An 18,094-nucleotide genomic window follows, 5' to 3' on the forward strand; every position below is an offset into this window, starting at 1 on the left:
ATCAAGGTTGATTATCCACAATATCGGCTTTGAATTCGGTTATATGAGTCTACACTGCCATATAATCCGGTTCAAAGCAAATCTGGATTTTATATGGCAGTGGAGAATGGAAAGAAGTCTGGTCAAGTCTTTGGAAACTTTTTAACAGAGGCTGGTCGGCCATCGGTCAAGAGGGATTTGATTGTGTTTCCCCTGCCTAGAAGATGGTTGGACTAGATGGCCCCTGGAGGTCCCTTCTACACTGTCATATAATAAATAATCAAAACAGAGAATCCACATCTGCTTTGAATTGGGTTACATTATTATTATTATTATTATTATTATTATTAGTATGACACAGCAAACAAGATAGATATGCTGGATTTCGTATCACAAAATCACAAGTCGAACACTTCCCAAGTGTCTAGGACTGTGTGATTATTATTATTATTATTATTATTATTATTATTATTATTTTATTTTATTTTATTATGACACAGCAAACAAGATAGATATGCTGGATTTCGTATCACAAAATCACAAGTTGGACACTTCCCAAGTGTCTAGGACTGTGTGATGTATTTTCGGATGATGCGTGCAGATCCCAGTCGGGTGGCCTTTTGCAATTGGCGAATTGTGATTTTGTCAATGTCTATTGTTACCAAATGCCGGCTGAGATCTTTCACATTATTATTTATAATAATATCATTTATATTATTATTATTATTATTATTATTATTATTATTATTATTATTATTATTATTATTATACCTCCCGTGAAGGGGACTCAAAGCAGCGAATGATTTATTTATTTATTATTTATTTATTTATTTATTTACAGCATTTATATCCCGCCCCTCTTTCTCACCCCGAAGGGGACCCAGGGCGGATCACATTACACATTACACATATAGGCAAACATTCAATGCCTTTTAACATAGAACAAAGACAAACAAACATAGGCTCCGAGCGGCTTCGAACTCATGACCTCCTGGTCAGAGTGATTCATTGCAGTTAATTGCAACTGGCTTGCTCTCCTGCCTGCGCCACAGCCCGGGCCCTGTATATGATGAGTAGATATTAGTCTACTCATCATATAATCCAGTTCAAAGTAGATATCAAGGATTTTATATGGCAGTGTAGATGCAGCCATGGTCTTTTGCACTTTGAACGGAGTTTGCAGCAATTGAAGTGAGAACAAAGGCGGGGAGGAGAAAGAAACTGGTGCATTTTAAAAGCAGGCGGAAACATGGGATGGTAAGGGGTGAAATGGGACTATTGCTACTACAGTAGAGTCTCACTTATCCAACACTCGCTTATCCAACGTTCTGGATTATCCAACACATTTTTCTAGACAATGTTTTCAATACATCGTGATATTTTGGTGCTAAATTCGTAAATACAGTAATTACTACATAGCATTACTGCATGTTGAACTACTTTTTCCGTCAAATTTGTTGTATGACATGATGTTTTGGTGCTTCATTTGTAAAATCATAATGTAATTTGATGTTTAATAGGCTTTTCCTTAATGCCTCCTTATTATCCAACATATTCGCTTATCCAACATTCTGCCAGCCCGTTTATGTTGGATAAGTGAGACTCTACTGTATATCCAAACCTAATGCAAGTGGTGCAAACTTTAGCAAGAACGGGCAAGCATTGAAATGTTGATGTGGGATTTGTACGTGCAACCTCGGTCTTGGAGCCATGCAGCGCAGTGCAGCTCGCAACAAGGAAGGTTGATTGGAGTCTGTTCAGGTTGTGGAAAAGTTGGAAGCAAAGGCTCCCTGAAAGTTCATACGGTCACTTCGTACTCAGACTCCTTGCTCACCAGGAGCTCGTACTCGTTCTCAAGCGTTGTGCGCATGGCCACGTACGGGCCGGCCTTGGTGGGCTCCTCCGTGTAGTTGTTCTCCAGGCAGCGGGTGGGCTCCTCGTACGGCCCTTCGCACGGCTGCGGGGCAACGCACGGCCCTTCGCTGCCGCCGCCTCCTCCTCCTCCTCCTCCGGGCACAAAGGCCGCATCGTTATTGTTGCTGAAACGGAAGACGGCAAAGAGTCAAGCAGTGCCGACCCAAAGGCGAGAGAGAGGCACACGCCACCAGCAATGTCCTTGGTGCCTTTGGGTCACGCCTGACCCGTGTCATCCCAAAGGAAGACATACCCTCATTTACTCAAATCTAATGCTCACCTTGGTTTGGCTAAATGAACTTCGCCAGATTAGGCTGTGCATTAAATTCGCATCATGTGGTCATTTATTATTTCACTCTATTTATTATTACAGTAGAGTCTCACTTATCCAACACTCGCTTATCCAACATTCTGGATTATCCAACGCATTTTTGTAGTCAATGTTTTCAATACATCGTGATATTTTGGTGCTAAATTCGTAAATACAGTAATTACTACATAGCATTACTGTGTATTGAACTACCTTTTCTGTCAAATTTGTTGTATAACATGATGTTTTGGTGCTTAATTTGTAAAATCATAACCTAATTTGATGTGTAATAGGCTTTTCCTTCATCCCTCCTTATTATCCAAGATATTCGCTTATCCAACGTTCTGCCGGCCCGTTTACGTTGGATAAGTGAGACTCTACTGTACATGTATTATCTTCCTGTATTTATTATTATTATTATTACATGTATTATTTTACTTTATTATTATTAAAAGGCTACATAAACACATTTACACTGAAGATGAGAATAATGATTTGATGAGAGTTGGACAGTCTTATCTTAAATTTGAGCTTGATGTAAAGATTCAAAAACATTTAACCTACTGATGTCTCAATTAATGTAATTTTATTGGTATCTATTTTTATTTCTGAAATTTACCACCCTCAGCTTATACTGGAGTCAATGTTTTCCCAGTTTTTTGTGGTAAAATTAGGTGCCTCGGCTTATATTGGGGTCGGCTTATACTCGAGTGTGTGTGTGTGTGTGTGTGTGTGTGTGTGTGTGTGTGTGTGTATGTATATATATATATATATATATATATATATATATATATATATATTAGCTGTGCCCGGCCACGCGTTGCTGTGGCATTGTCTGGTGGTGTCTGTATTTTATAGGCAGTGTGGAAGAGGCCTAAGTGAGGCCTAACTTTGCCTGTCCCCTGGGCTGAGTGGGTTGCTAGGAGACCAAGTGGGTAGAGCTTAGCCTCCTAACTGGCAGCAATTGGATAAAAACAATTATTCCTCTCCCTCTAATTAGGACTTTATTTTTCTTTTCTTTTTGTTGTATCAACCTAGAGGCATGGATGAGGGGTTGTGCTGTCAGTTTTTGAGGTTGTGCGGTGTTTAGTTTTGTTGTTTTGTCGGTCGCCAGGATTCCATCACTCATTTATATAGATAGATAGATGGTATATATGTCTATGGTATATAGACAGACACAGATGAAGCGACAGCTCCCCCTGTGGCCAGAATCGAGCATAACCCCATGAATCCAGACGTTGGAAAATGTTAAATTGCCTCTATTGTGTGTCTGTATGTGTTGTATGTCTTCTCCATCTACGTCCATCTCTCCAGAATACGTCAGGTTGAAACATTTCCATATAGCTCTCAAAATAATGAAAGAGCACTTACTATGCAACTTGGTAGCTGCGATCTGAAAAAGAAACGGTGACATATGATAAGAAGGATTTAAACAAAACTACTGTATTAAAAGACATGTGAGTAGATCAATAGGTACCGCTCTGGCGGGAAGGTAACGGCGCTCCATGCAGTCATGCCAGTGGCCACATGACCTTGGAGGTGTCTCTGGACAACGCTGGCTCTTCGGCTTAGAAATTGAGATGAGCACCAACCCCCAGAGTCGGACATGACTGGTCTTAACGTCAGGGGAAAACCTTTACCTTTACTATAGCTATATTATTATTATTATTATTATTATTGACACAACAACATTGTATGACACAGCAAACAAGATAGATATGCTGGATTACGTATCACAAAATCACAAGTCAAACACTTCCCAAGTGTCTAGGACTGTGTGATGTATTTCCGGATGATGTGTGCAGCAGAGTGTCTGCTGTGGACTCATCTTGTTGTGTTTCTGATGATGATGATGATGATGATGATGATGATGATGGAACTTTCCATGCAGTGTTTTGTTGTGCCAGCTGTCAGCTCTAGTTTGTAGTGCGGTTTTCTTGTACAGCAGACAAAGAATCAGTACAAGAAAACCGCACTACAAACTAGAGCTAACAGCTGGCACAACAAAACACTGCATGAAAAGTTCCATTATTATTATTATTATTATTTTATTATGACACAGCAAACAAGATAGACATGCTGGATTTCATATCACAAAATCACAAGCCAAACACTTCCCAAGTGTCTAGGACTGTGTGATGTATTATTATTATTATTATTATTATTATTATTATTATTATTATTATTATTATTATTAGAAACACAACAAGATGAGTCCACAGCAGACACTCTGCTGGCCGTTGCATTGGAACACACATCAGACACATTCTTCTTCTTATTATTATTATTATTATTGACACAACAACAGCAAACAAGATAGACATGCTGGATTTCCTATCACAAAATCACAAGTCGAACACTTCCCAAGTGTCTAGGACTGTGTGATGCATTTTCGGATGATGTGCACAGATCCCAGTCGGGTGGCCTTTTGCAGTCGGCAGATCGTAATTTTGTCAAATTGATAATTTTGTCAAAATGATAGCGGCTGAGTTTTTCCTGTTATTTTTCGTCAATGCGACTGTCACCTGGGATGGCAACATCAATGATCCAAACCTTTTTCTTTTCTTTTTCTTTTTTCTTTTATTATTATTATTATTATTATTATTATTATTATTATTATTATTATTATTATTATTATTTTTATTATTATTTGGACAAGAAGAGTATTATTATTACGTGGGGAAAAGATGCATCAATGCTTTTTATTTTATTTTACGGGTGTCGAAATCGGAAGCCCTTAGACTAGATAATATAGATTGTGTGGAGTTCATGTTTTCTGACGCTTTGAATGTAGTCACATTTTTCTCTGATGGTAGAAAAAGTATTTGTTAATTTCCTTGTTTGTTTGTAAGTTGTGGATTAAAAAGTCATTTTAAAAAGAGACAATCAAAGCCTCTGAGTCTCGATTGCGACCGTGGCGTCTCCAACTCACCGGGTTTGGTTCTCCTTCTTCTGCAAAAGGCGATGGCGATGACGGACAGGACCGCGGCGGAGACCAGCACCGCGATCAGGATGATGACGTAGAAGGGCAAGGCGGCCTTGCGATGGCCTGGGAGAAAGATGGCAAAGATTCGGGGTTTCCATTTTGTTTTTAATTTATTTATTTACAGTATTTATATTCCGCCCTGCTTTCCCACCCCGAAGGGGACTCAGGGCGGATTACAATGAACACATATATGGCAAACATTCAATGCCAACAGACAAACAACATATATAGACAGACACAGAGGCATTTAACATTTTTTTCCAGCTTCGCGATTCTGGTCACAGGGGGAGCTGTTGCTTCACCATCCACTAGTGGCTGTACTTCCTCATTCCTTTCCTCGTGTTTTGCTCGCAGTTTTATGATGTTGTAAATTAGTTAAATTAGCCTCCCGCGTAAAGCGTACCTAAATTTCCCTACTTGATAGATGCAACTGTCTTTCGGGGCTGCATAGGTCAACAGCAAGCCGGGCTATTTAATGGTCGGGGGCTTAACCCGACCCGGGCTTCGAACTCATGACCTCTCGGTCAGTAGTGATTTACTGCAGCTGGTTACTAGCCAGCTGCGCCACAGCCCGCCAGAAGCAAATTGAGAATATACTGCAAGTCGCTTCCGGTGTGAGAGAATTGGCTGTCTACAGAGACATTGCCCAGGATATGCTACCATCCTGCTGGGGGACTTCTCTCATGTCCCTGCAAGCTAGAGCTGACAAACGGGAGCTCACCCGACTTGAGAACAATTCTTCCGGTGTGAGAGAATTGGCTGTCTACAGAGACATTGCCCAGGATATGCTACCATCCTGCTGGGGGACTCCTCTCATGTCCCTGCAAGCTAGAGCTGACAAACGGGAGCTCACCCGACTTGAGAACAATTCTTCCAGTGAGAGAGAATTGGCCGTCTACAGAGACATTGCCCAGGGGATATTGCCTGGATGTGTTACCATCCTGCTGAGAGGCTTCTCTCATGTCATATCACCGCATGGGAAGCTGGGGCTGACAGACGGGAGCTCACCCCTCTTGCGGTCTTCAGTTTAGCAGCTCAGCCAGCACAATGGATTTAACCCATTACACCACCGCCGGTTTCCATGAGGATCTATGAATTAGTCTCCTGTTTTTAACACTGTATGCTTCATGTTGATTTTAATGATTGTTTTTACTGAAGTTGATGTTGGAATAATTGTGTTATTGCTTTGTTATTGATATTTGATTGTTTTATCGGGCCAGGCCCCATGTAAGCCGCCCCGAGTCCCTTCGGGGAGATGGGGCGGGGTATAAAAATAAAGTTGTTATTATTATTATTATTTCCCAATCGTTGTACTTCTCCTTTCCGTGCCCGCTTTCCATGACACTCACCTTGCCTTTCAGAGGCTTTCCAGTGTGGACCAAAGGTCGAGGAAGATGTCCTTGCAGCTGCAAAGAGACATTCAAAATTAACATTGGCAGAAAGAAGATCCTAGGAATCAATGAGGAGGAGGCTTCAGAGTCCAGAACTCCCTGCCACTCCTTCCTTCCTTCCTTCCTTCCTTTATCACAGCTCATGAGCTATTCATGTTGAGCTTGGATGAAACCAGAGCCATCTTTCAGGCTTCGTGTTGGCAGATGCCCTGCAGGCAGAGGCGGTTCAACCACCAGGCCAACTAGGCAGTTGCCTGTGGCACCATCTTGTTGGGGGCACCATCGAGGCACTTTTCTGCTCCCCAAAGCCCCGAATGCCTTCCTGGTGAGAACGAATGTCTGGATTTCTCCTGTTTTCAGAGTGTTGTTTTTTATTTATTGTCCTGATTTTAGAGTTTTTTTAATACCACACTGCCCTACATCCCTACATAACATTACCACGTATTGAACTGCTTTTTCTGTTGATTTGTTGTAAAACATGATGTTTTGGTGCTTAATTTGTAAAATCTTAATGTAATTTGATGTTTAATAGGCCTTTCCTTAATCCCTTCTTATTATCCAACATTTTCACTTATCCAACTCTTTTATTTTTCAGTGATTGGTTTGGGGGGCACCAAAATTCTGTTCGCCTACACTTGAACATTACCTAGGGCCGGCTCTGCCTGCAGGCAGCACCATTCTCTCATGTCCCTGCAAGCTAGAGCTGACAAACGGGAGCTCACCCGACTTGAGAACACTGCTCTTTCTCTCACCTGTTGACGTAGTCACCCTTCTCCAGACGACCGAGCCCGCGGTGGTCCTCGCTTCGAGAGTCTCCTTCGTTGTTTCTGCAACATTCCAGGAAAGAGACTTTTGCAAAACGATCGGTTGTTCCTTCATCCCATTGACAGGAATGGGGCCAGAACCATGCGCACAATGCTCTGAACCTCTTATCCATCCAGGTGACTCTCGGATAACCGGGACTCTCAAGAAACTGGCCGAAATAATCCAATACGCAATGCGTACTGCCTTCCCAAAGCTGCTTAACTCAATGTCCCATTGAGTTAGGTATGTCCTGATTTGTCTCGACTGACTTTTAATTGACTATTGCTATTACTATCAAGTCAATACAGAGAGTACGGGATGGGAAAGTATTACCTAAGTCTACTTGTAATCGTCACTCTCAGGCATCCAGAAGCGACATTTGTCCAGCATCAACTTATTCCCAAGTCCCCTGTTTATGTGTTTGCCCCATTTGTGAGACTTTCTCTTTTTCATTAAAATAATAACCCATTTGGTGCCACTGTGGTTTAATCTATGGTCAGTCCTCTTTGGGGTCCTCACCTGGCCTGGACGTTGTGGGCTCCTCAGACAAAATGCTGGGATACGTAGTATTAAAATAAGTAGAACCTGCGAGAGAAGAGACAGAGCGTGACACAGTCTTCTTGGACTCTTTGGTTGTGTCTTCTTTCATGGCAGAAAGGGGATGGACTGGATGACCTTTGGGGGTCCCTTCCAACTCTAGTGATATAAAGGCTACCTGGGAGTTCAATAGAGTCCTCATCTCTGGAGGTCTTAAAGCAGAGGCTGGATGGCCATCTCTTAGGAGGGCTCGGATTGTGTCTTCCTGCCTGGCGGAATGAGGTTGACCTCTGGGGGTCCCTTCCAATTCTAGGATTCCATGATTCTATTATCTCTCCCAATATCATTATCTCAAGGTTCTAGAACAAAGTCTGGCCATCTGTCGGGAGGGATCGGATTGTGCCTTTCCTTCACGGGGTTGGACTGGATGACCCTTGGGTGTCCCTTCCAACTCTAGGATTCCATGATTCTATTATCTCTCCCAATATCCTCATCGAGAGGTTTACAACAGATTTTGGCCATCTGTCAGGAGGAATCGGATTGTGCCTTTCCTTCACGGCAGAAGGGGGTTGGACTGGATGACCCCTGGGGGTCCCTTCCAGCTCCAGGGTCCTGTGCTGCCCTGCGTCCTCCTTACCGCCTCTCACAATGAGCTCAAACGTCTCGCTCCGCTGCACTCGGGCAGTGACTCGGTTTCCCACCGTGCAGGAATATCTCCCTGCGTCCGAGGCTTGCAGCGGGTTGAAGGTGAGCACGGCTTCACTGTCCACAAAACGACTGGTGCCATCGGCTTGTTCCTTGTACCACCGATACCTGATGGGCGGAGAGCCCTCGGTCAAGCACGTCAGGCTGGTCTGGGCCCCTGCGGACGCGGCCCCGGCCCCAGAACTGGACTGGATGACCGGTTTGGTCACTGGGACTGGAAGCAAGAGAAGGGACAGTTATTATTCAAAAACACACTATGCCAGGGGTCCCCAAACTAAGGCCCTCCAAGGTCATTGACCTGGCCCCTGTCCTAAACTTTAGACTTAGGGTTGACCTAAGTCTACCTGGTCTTTGGAGGTCTCTTTGCTTACTTATGGCCTTATGAGATCATCTAGATAGTCTTTGAAGGTCTTTTTGCTTAGCTACAGCCTTATGAGACCATCTAGATGGTTTTTGGAGGTCACTTTCCTTACCTATGGTCCTATGAGACCATATAGATGGTCTTTGGAGGTCTCTTTGCTTACTTATGGCCTTATGAGACCATCTAGATGGCTTTTGGAGGTCACTTTCCTTACCTATGGTTTTATGAGATTGTCTAGATGGCCTTTTGGGGGGCCCTTTCCTTATCTATGGTCTTATGAAACCATCTAGACAGTCTTTGAGGTCCCTTTCCTTATCTATGGTCTTCTGATGGCCTGATGAGATCATCTAGATTGCCTTTGAGGGTCTCTTTCCTTACCTATGGTCTTATGAGATCTTCTAGATCAGGTGTCCCCAAACTAAGGCCCTCCAAAGTCATTGACCTGGCCTCTGTCCTAAACTTTAGACTTAGGGTTGACCTAAGTCTGAAATGACTTGAAGGCACACAACAACAACAATCCTAATTTTGGACTATTTCATCATCATCCGGCCCCCCAGCAGCCCCCCATCATCGGCCCTCTACTTAAAAGGTTTGAGGACCCCTGCACTATGGAAACCTTATTATTATTATTATTATTATTATTATTATTATTATTATTCCCCACTTTTCTCTCCAGCCAACTCAGGAGCCCCATTGGCCGGTTACCTTTGATGACCCTGAGCCTGGTGACCCTCTCTTTGGAGATCCGGCTCTTGTTCTTCGCTTCCCAGGCCACCGAACAGGTGTAGACCCCGCTGTCGGTCATGTCCAGCGCCTCGATTCGGAGGGAGACCTCTCCGGCCGGCTTCCTCGGGACGCTGAGCCGGCCTTTGAAGGCGGTCAAGAGGGTCTGGTCCCCGGAGCTCTGGTCCCGGTGGAAGAGGGTCCGGAGGCCGTGCTCTTGCTGGGAGGCCTTCCAAGCCACGCTCAGCTCCCGGAAGCCGGGCGACGGCTCATAGGCACACGGCAAAACAACAAAGGCCTTCCAGGTCCCATTGACCTCTTCTCTGCCAGAGAGATCTAGTATGCCTAAGGACAAGGGAGAACACGTGTGAAAGTGGCATAAAGAGCTGGAGGATGGAGATAGCGGTTTGCTGGGAGCAACGTTGTGAATCCACTATCGCCTGATTCTCTTGGATTGAACCTTGACTCTGATGACTGAACTATTATTATTATTTCCATCATTTCTATCCCACCCTTCTCACCCAAAGGGACTCAGGGCGGCTTACAAAACTTTACAAAATCCTTTTTAAATCTCAGTTTTCCCACTTTCTATACAATCAAATGTTCTCACTCTTTTGATGTAAATTTACTCTATCTTATAAGGTAAAACTTCAATAAATATATATATAATTAAAAAAAAGAAAAGAAAACTTGAGGCATGAGAAATGAGTCTAAGGATTATATATAAATTGATAGTATAAATTGATTATTCATATAATTTATGGTATTTTATTGCAAAAACTGGATTTTGTACATGTGTCTGAAGAAAAGCAATTACACACCGCTATATGGCTACTGAGAGGAAAATCCTTAAAGTAGAGTAGGACTTATTTTAAAATAAATGTGTATTGAATTACAGCTTCCAGTTTTTAGTCTCTTTTTAAAAACTAAATTGTAGAAATACTGTGTTTTTCTTTTGCTCATGCATCTTTCCAATGGCATTGTTGTTATTATAGTATTCCATTAATAGAGTCTAAAATAAAGGATTTTGTTCACTGAAAAAAAAACCTGGCAGAATTCAATGCCAATATACAACAATACAAAAGAAATATTAGATTCAATGGTGAATGAGACTCGAGTAAATATGGGTAATCAATACAGAATACGGCATCTTTTGGGTAGACGAGAGAAAGAAGTCAGAACCCAACCCACCTCAATGCAAATAATAATAATAATAATAATAATAATAATAATAATAATAATAATAATAAAGAGGTCATCCTTCACTTGATTTTGCTGTAAGCCGCCCCGAGTCCCCTTCGGGGGAGATGGAGGCGAGCTATAAATAAACTTATTATTATTATTATTATTATTATTATTATTATTATTATTCACTCAGATCCTGGTAGATCAAGACCTGACTGTCAGAAAGTGTTTGCCAAAATCCGCATCTAAAGCCAAGCTCCACCAACAGGCAGTTTTGTAACTCTAGGAGTCTTTTTTTGTGTCGGAAAAGGAAGGCACCAACTATGGTGTGTGTGTATCAGTAATATTGCTTGGCTTTTGATTCTTACCCCATAGCATTGAGTGGTTGAGTGAACGTGGTGCCAAACTGCATTCCTTCCCCCATGCAGATGCAAGTCAGCTGCAGGTGCTTTGTCCGTAAGAGAGGCCACGACCCACAGGTTCCGATTTCAGAGAAAAACAAAACCACAGACCTGCCCTCAGGTCAGAACTGCCCAAATTGCAAAACTGTGTTTGTTTTTTAATAATATATCTCTCCCCTCCCTTTCCCCAGAAGCAGGGCAAATGTTCTCCTTTCCGGCCCCTTTAGTTGTCACATCATTTCAAGATATTATACATGAAGACGTTGCACATTTGGGTGTGTTTTTGGCTGCCGTCTTGGCTCAGTTGTGCAACGGTGCCCTTCCGGGTCTTTGCATGGCATCATGTGGAGAGATGTACACTGATAAGATCTGGGCCAGTATTGTCTATTGGTCTGAGTGTTGGACTATGACAACGCTGGAGACCAGGGCAGGAAATAGCCAATCATCTATGGAAGATCCCACCCTTTCGGTCTCAAAGGAAAGGCATTTTTTGAGCGTGCCTTGCCCAGAACCCCCTGTGACGGAGTCAGCATGGGTCAGAAATGACTTGAAGGAGCTCAACGCCATCAGGAAAGCCTTTGGGAGATGACTTCTGATGGTCTCCTCTGTGCTGATGAAGCAAGCGGCAGCATTGCAAGGCTCTGCTTTTCCCCAAAGAGTGTGGAAACAGAAGTGCGCAATGAGGCATCCTCACATGCAGCAGCACACACAGAAACAAGCAAGCAGGCGCCAACCATGGCATCACACCACTTGGCCCCATTGCAAGGGAAGGGAAGGGGGTTCAGTGACCGACCGGCCACATCCTTCCCCGTATTTCTTAACGTGAACCAAGGTGCGGTCTTCCTCTGTCCATCCTGGCTTTCAGTCTGAAGGAGCTCCTTCCAAGGTCCAAGTAAATTCCAGAATGGACTGGAGTGGTCTTCGAGTTATGGTGTAAAATACCCTTCATCCCCAGACACACAATGGTATCCAAATGCGGAGAGGAGAAGCACAAAGCAGAAAGAAAACCTAAATCCAAGTAAGGCAAGGCAAGGCAAAGCAGAAAGGAAACCTAAATGCAAGGAAAGGGAAGGGAAGGAGAGGAAAAGAGAGGAAAGCAAAGGAGAAGAGAGGAAAGGAGAAGAGAAGAGAAGAGAAGAGAAGAGAAGAGAGAAGAGGAAAGGAAAGGAGAAGAAAGGAGAGGAGAGGAAAGGAAAGGAGAGGAAAGGAGAAGAGAGGAAAGGAGAAGAGAAGAGAAGAGAAGAGAAGAGAAGAGAAGAGAGGAAAGAAGAGGAAAGGAAAGGAAAGGAGAAGAAAGGAGAGGAGAGGAAAGGAGAAGAGAGGAAAGGAGAAGAGAAGAGAAGAGAAGAGAGAAGAGGAAAGGAAAGGAGAAGAAAGGAGAGGAGAGGAAAGGAAAGGAGAGGAAAGGAGAAGAGAGGAAAGGAGAAGAGAAGAGAAGAGAAGAGAAGAGAAGAGAAGAGAAGAAAGAAGAGGAAAGGAAAGGAGAAGAAAGGAGAGGAAAGGAGAAGAGAGCAAAGGAGAGGAAAGGCACAAACCAGAAAGAAAACATGAATTTGTACTGTATATGATCCTTTATTGTATTATTGTAATTGTATTATGATATGTTGTTTTTATATTGTGTTATATTGTATTTTTCCCAGGCATGGCCCCATGTAAGCCGCCCCGAGTCCCCATTGGGGAGATGGTGGCGGGGTATAAATAAAGTTTTATTATTATTATATTATTATAATGCAAGGAAAGCAAAGCAATGCAATGCAACATAACGCAAGGCCAGGAAAGGAGAAGCACAAAGCAGAAACCTAAATGCAAGGAAAGGAAAAGAGCACAAAGCAAAAAGAAATCCTGAATGCAAGGAAATCAAAGCAAAGCAACTCAACACAAGGCAAGGAAAGGCAAAAAAAAAGGAGAAACACAAAGCAGAAAGAAAACCTAAATGCAAGGAAAGCATTTGTTACTGTTATTTGTTTGTTTTATCGGGCTAGGCCCCATGTAAGCCGCCCTGAGTCCCTTCGGGGAGATGGGGCGGGGTATAAAAATAAAGTTATTATTATTGACACAACGACGTTGTATGACACAGCAAACAAGATAGATATGCTGGGTTTCGTTTCACAAAATCACAAGTCGAACACTTCCCAAGTGTCTAGGACTGTGTGATGTATTTTCGGATGATGCGTGCAGATCCCAGCAGGGTGGCCTTTTGCAGTTGGCAGATTGTAATTTTGTCAATGTCTATGGTTTTCAAATGCCAGCTGAGATCTTTCGGTACGGCACCCAGTGTGCCCATCACCACCGGGACCACCTGCACTGGTTTCTGCCAGAGTCTTTGCAGTTCAATCTTGAGGTCCTGAGAGCGGCTGAGTTTTTCCTATTATTTTTCGTCAATGCGATTGTCACCTGGGATGGCAACATCAATGATCCAACCCTTGTTCTTTTCCACAACTGTGATGTCTGGTGTGTTGTGTTCCAGAACTTTGTCAGTCTGGATTCGGAAGTCCCACAGTATCTTTGCGTGCTCATTTTCCAATACTTTTGCAGGTTTGTGATCCCACCAGTTCTTTGCTGCTGGAAGGTGGTACTTGAGGCATAAGTTATTATTATTATTATTATTAAAGCAACGCAACGCAATATAAGGAAAGGAGAAACGCAAAGCAGAAAGAAAACCCAAATTCAAGGAAAGGAAAAGATAGGAAAGGAAAAGCACTAAGAACGAAAACCCCAATGTCCTGGGTTTTGGCAGTGCACGCCAAAACTGAAAAGTCAAGCTGCGTGTTGAAGCCTCTGCCTGTCCGCGCAGCTTCCAACTCTCATGTTGGCTCCCAATTAAAGACATTATGAAATTTGTGCCAAACTTCTCATAATGTCAGCTCTCTGGTTATGAGTATCTCATTAATGGAAAGTATTTAAGACATGTGCCTTAATATCCATTGCATTTGCATGAACTTCCGTCCTGCAGGAATCCTTGTGGGATTCAGATGAGAGAACAAGTCTTTTTTAAATAATAATATTAATAATTTATTTATATACCACCCTATCTCCCAAAAGGGACTCAGGACGGTTTACAACAATAATACACAACATACAGTACATAGCAATATAAGAACACATTATTACACAAAATAAAAATTTACTCTAAAAATGACAATCAATGATAATCACAACAGCTTCCAATCGGGGGGCCATAGATTAACATAGTCCATAATCAGGAGAAGATGAGACTGTGCAGAGTATATCTTTATATATATAAAAGAGTGATGGCATCACGGCGACCCACAAAACAACAAAACTACAGGGCCTCCAACCTCGAAATTTGACAACACAACCCATCATCCACACCTCTAGGTTGATACAACAAAAAGAAAAGAAAAATAAAGTCCTCATTAGAGAGAGAGGAATAATTGCTTTTATCCAATTGCTGCCAGTTAGAAGGCTAAGCTGCTCCAACTTGGTCTCCTAGCAACCCAATAAAAAATAATAAAAAACATTAAAAATTAATACAATAAAATACTATAATAACAGAAAATAACTAAAAATAATACAAGAAAATAATAAAATATAATAAGTAAAAAGATAACTTACAATAAAATTAATAAAAAATTGCAAATAACATCAAATAAAAATTACACAACAATTTTTAACCAATACCACCACCACATTGCACAGCTAGTATGTATGTATGTATGTATGTATATGTGTGTGTGTGTGTGTATATGTGTGTGTGTGTGTGTGTGTGTGTGTGTATATATGTATGTGTGTATATATATATATATATATATATATATATATATATATATATATATATATATAATGAAGGTCACCACTTATTTGCTTCTAACTGGTCCACCAAACTTTTCAAAACATCAGATTATTACTATCTCATGTAATCAAAGCATTTGCTCCATTGTCATGGAAATCTGTTATATATGAACAACTTGGACGTTGTCGAAAGAACTACAATAAACTGGCCTACAGCCAACTAACCCTCCTGTTCTAATATTCCTAGTTAGCAGAACCCACAAAATGTCCAAGTGATATAGATTTCACTTTCAAGAATTCAGCCAATCTCCCATCCAAATGTATACCAAATTGGGGGATTTTCAACCTCACCTTTGCCGGAAACGGTGGCCGCGAGCATCAGAAACCCGAACCAAGACCACTTCTCCATTGCCGAAACCAAATCCCAATTTCTTCCTCCTCTTTACGGATGAGATTCTTCGCTCTCTAAAACCAGGAGGGAAGTAGCACAACTTCCTTCTCTTCGCTCTTTTTATTATCCTTCCTTTTTTTTGTTGTTGTTGTTTAGAGAGAGAAAAAGCATCTTGCAATGGGTTGAATGGTTCAGAAACATAGAAGAGGAAACGGACTAAAGAGCCAGACGAAACCTTGCACTGATCCAAAGACCTGGGCAGTGTGTGCGGATATTATTTTGCAAAACATCACTATTTTTTATTTCAAGGGGGAGATAAATGGCTCCATATAGGCTAACTTTGGGTGCAAGAAATTCTTGTTTCACTGATCCTTGATCTCAAGGATGTTCTTCCAGCAAAAGCAAACTGACGCTGCAAGCCTTGCGCTCAATGCTTTCTGATAGCAAGGAATTGTTTGCATGGAAGGCATCTCTAGAAGGACAGCAATGGCAAGAACATCTAAACCACGCATGGTCAAACTTCGGTCCTTCCTCCAGATCATGTGGCCACTGGCATGACTGCATGGAGCGCCATTACCTTCCCGCCGGAGCAGTACCTATTGATCTACTCACATTCCCATGTCCGTAGACACCTCCAAGGTCATGTGGCTGATGGCAGGATTACATGGAGCACCGTTACCTTCCTGCCGGAGCAGTACCTATTGATCTACTCACATTCCCATATCTGTAGACACCTCCAAGGTCACGTGCATGGAGTGCCTTTACCTTCCCGCCGGAGCAGTACCTATTGATCTACTCACATTCCCATGTCCATAGACACCTCCAAGGTCATGTGGCCACTGGCATGACTGCATGGAGTGCCATTACCTTTCCATCAGAGAAGTACCTATTGATCTACTCACATTCCCATATCTGTAGACACCTCCAAGATCATGTGCATGGAGTGCTGTTACCTTCCCACCAGAGCAGTACCTATTGATCTACTCACATTCCCATGTCCGTAGACACCTCCAAGGTAATGTGGTCACTGGCAAGACTGCATGGAGCACCCTTACCTTCCCGCCGGAAAAGTACCTATTGATCTACTCAACAGCTCAGTTAGCAGAAGCTGGGGCTAACCCTGGGAGCTTACTCCGCTCCCAGGATTTGAACCGCTGACCTTTTGGTCAGCAAATTCAGCAGTTCAGCGGTTTAATCCACTGCGCCGTAAGTGTACCATAAGAGGTCTGGAAACACCTTTCTGGAAATTTGCTCCAAAGCAACACTACAGAAACTTTTAGACATCGCAGGGAATCCTCTCTAGGAATTTGGCAGGTCCTCCAGTGCAACTTCAAGGAAAAGCATAGCAGATAGAACGACCTAAAGGGCTGAGTGAATTCCTAGAGAGCCTATTTCCCTCTGGGGAAGGGAGACCCTGTCTTTCTGGGGCCTGTCCATCTCCCACTCCGGCCACCCTGTTCCCAGTCCCTTGGCCACTTTGCGCCCCGTTCTAGGCTTGGAGGTGGTCTTGCCAAGGCAAGGAACCGGCCATGCTGACGTTCCTCAAAAGGAAGGTGCTGACACGGAGGGAAAAAACATGAGTCATGTGCCTAAACATGCCAGGGTTCGTTTGCTGACGTGATGCATGGAAAGGCAAGGAAGGTTTGCGGCTTTGCTTCCTCCGCAGTTGCCACAGAGGAAAAGGAGAAGTTGAGACCTTTTTCCAAAGCTAATACCGATCCCGCCTATGTGTGCACTTTCTATATTTACTCTCCTTGGAAATAATCTGGAAGTCCCTCGATGTGATCTTCCAAGGATCGCGGTTCATTGGGGAAGTTACGTTTTATAAATATCTGGGCAACGCATTATCTTTCAAACAAGGGGCACATGGGACACTCACATTGAAAACACTCGGACGAATATTGAAGCAAACACTGGGTTATTCTATGGGAAAGGAGGGCAATTCATTCCTGCAACTGCCCAGAGATTCAGAGCAAGAGTTAACTCTCAGCTTCTTTATGGGCACAGGTATGCACTTATAAATAATAGTAATAATAATATTTATTGCAGACTGTGCAAGGAAACTGATGAAACCATTGATCATATCCTCAGCTGCTGTAAGAAAATCGCACAGACAGACTACAAACAGAGGCACAACCATGTGGCCCAAATGATTCATTGGAACTTATGCCTCAAGTACCACCTGCCAGCAGCAAAGAACTGGTGGGATCACAAACCTGCAAAAGTCTTGGAAAATGAGCACGCAAAGATACTGTGGGACTTCCGAATCCAGACTGACAAAGTTCTGGAACACAACACACCAGACATCACAGTTGTGGAAAAGAAAAAGGTTTGGATCATTGATGTTGCCATCCCAGGTGACAGTCGCATTGACGAAAAACAACAGGAAAAACTCAGCCGCTATCAGGACCTCAAGATTGAACTGCAAAGACTCTGGCAAAAACCAGTGCAGGTGGTTCCCGGTGGTGATGGGCACACTGGGTGCCGTGCCAAAAGATCTCAGCCGGCATTTGAAAACAATAGGCATTGACAAAATCACGATCTGCAAAAGGCCACCCTACTGGGATCTGCACGCATCATCCGAAAATACATCACACAGTCCTAGACACTTGGGAAGTGTTCGACTTGTGATTTAGTGATACGAAATCCAGCAT

The 18,094-nt window shown here is 42.9% G+C and overlaps 1 protein-coding gene across 1 annotated transcript; it reads right to left on the reverse strand.

The window, feature by feature from the left end:
* Window positions 1-794: 794 nt before the first annotated feature.
* Window positions 795-18,019, reverse strand: vsig4 (V-set and immunoglobulin domain containing 4). Its single transcript, XM_008120382.3, has 9 exons — window positions 15,401-18,019; window positions 9,693-10,055; window positions 8,559-8,840; window positions 7,904-7,969; window positions 7,333-7,407; window positions 6,539-6,595; window positions 5,136-5,252; window positions 3,575-3,596; window positions 795-2,018 (listed from the first exon to the last, which is right to left on the reverse strand). The coding sequence occupies exons 1-9, from the start codon at window positions 15,456-15,458 to the stop codon at window positions 1,778-1,780; spliced, it is 1,281 nt and encodes a 426-aa protein (XP_008118589.2). The 5' UTR covers window positions 15,459-18,019; the 3' UTR covers window positions 795-1,777.
* Between the last annotated feature and the right edge of the window lie 75 nt (window positions 18,020-18,094).

Source organism: Anolis carolinensis, unplaced genomic scaffold, assembly GCF_035594765.1.
Source record: "Anolis carolinensis isolate JA03-04 unplaced genomic scaffold, rAnoCar3.1.pri scaffold_12, whole genome shotgun sequence".
Taxonomy (NCBI): domain Eukaryota; kingdom Metazoa; phylum Chordata; class Lepidosauria; order Squamata; family Dactyloidae; genus Anolis; species Anolis carolinensis.

Bases quoted from the DNA above. Each gene is read 5' to 3' on its own strand.
- vsig4 (XM_008120382.3), bottom strand. From the start codon at position 15,458: ATGGAGAAGTGGTCTTGGTTCGGGTTTCTGATGCTCGCGGCCACCGTT. The intron at 7,970-8,558 runs GTAAGGAGGACG...CTTCTCTCGCAG, and splicing joins TGAGCTCATTGTGAGAGGCG to GTTCTACTTATTTTAATACT. The intron at 3,597-5,135 runs GTGAGTTGGAGA...TTTCTTTTTCAG, and splicing joins AAGAAGGAGAACCAAACCCG to ATCGCAGCTACCAAGTTGCA.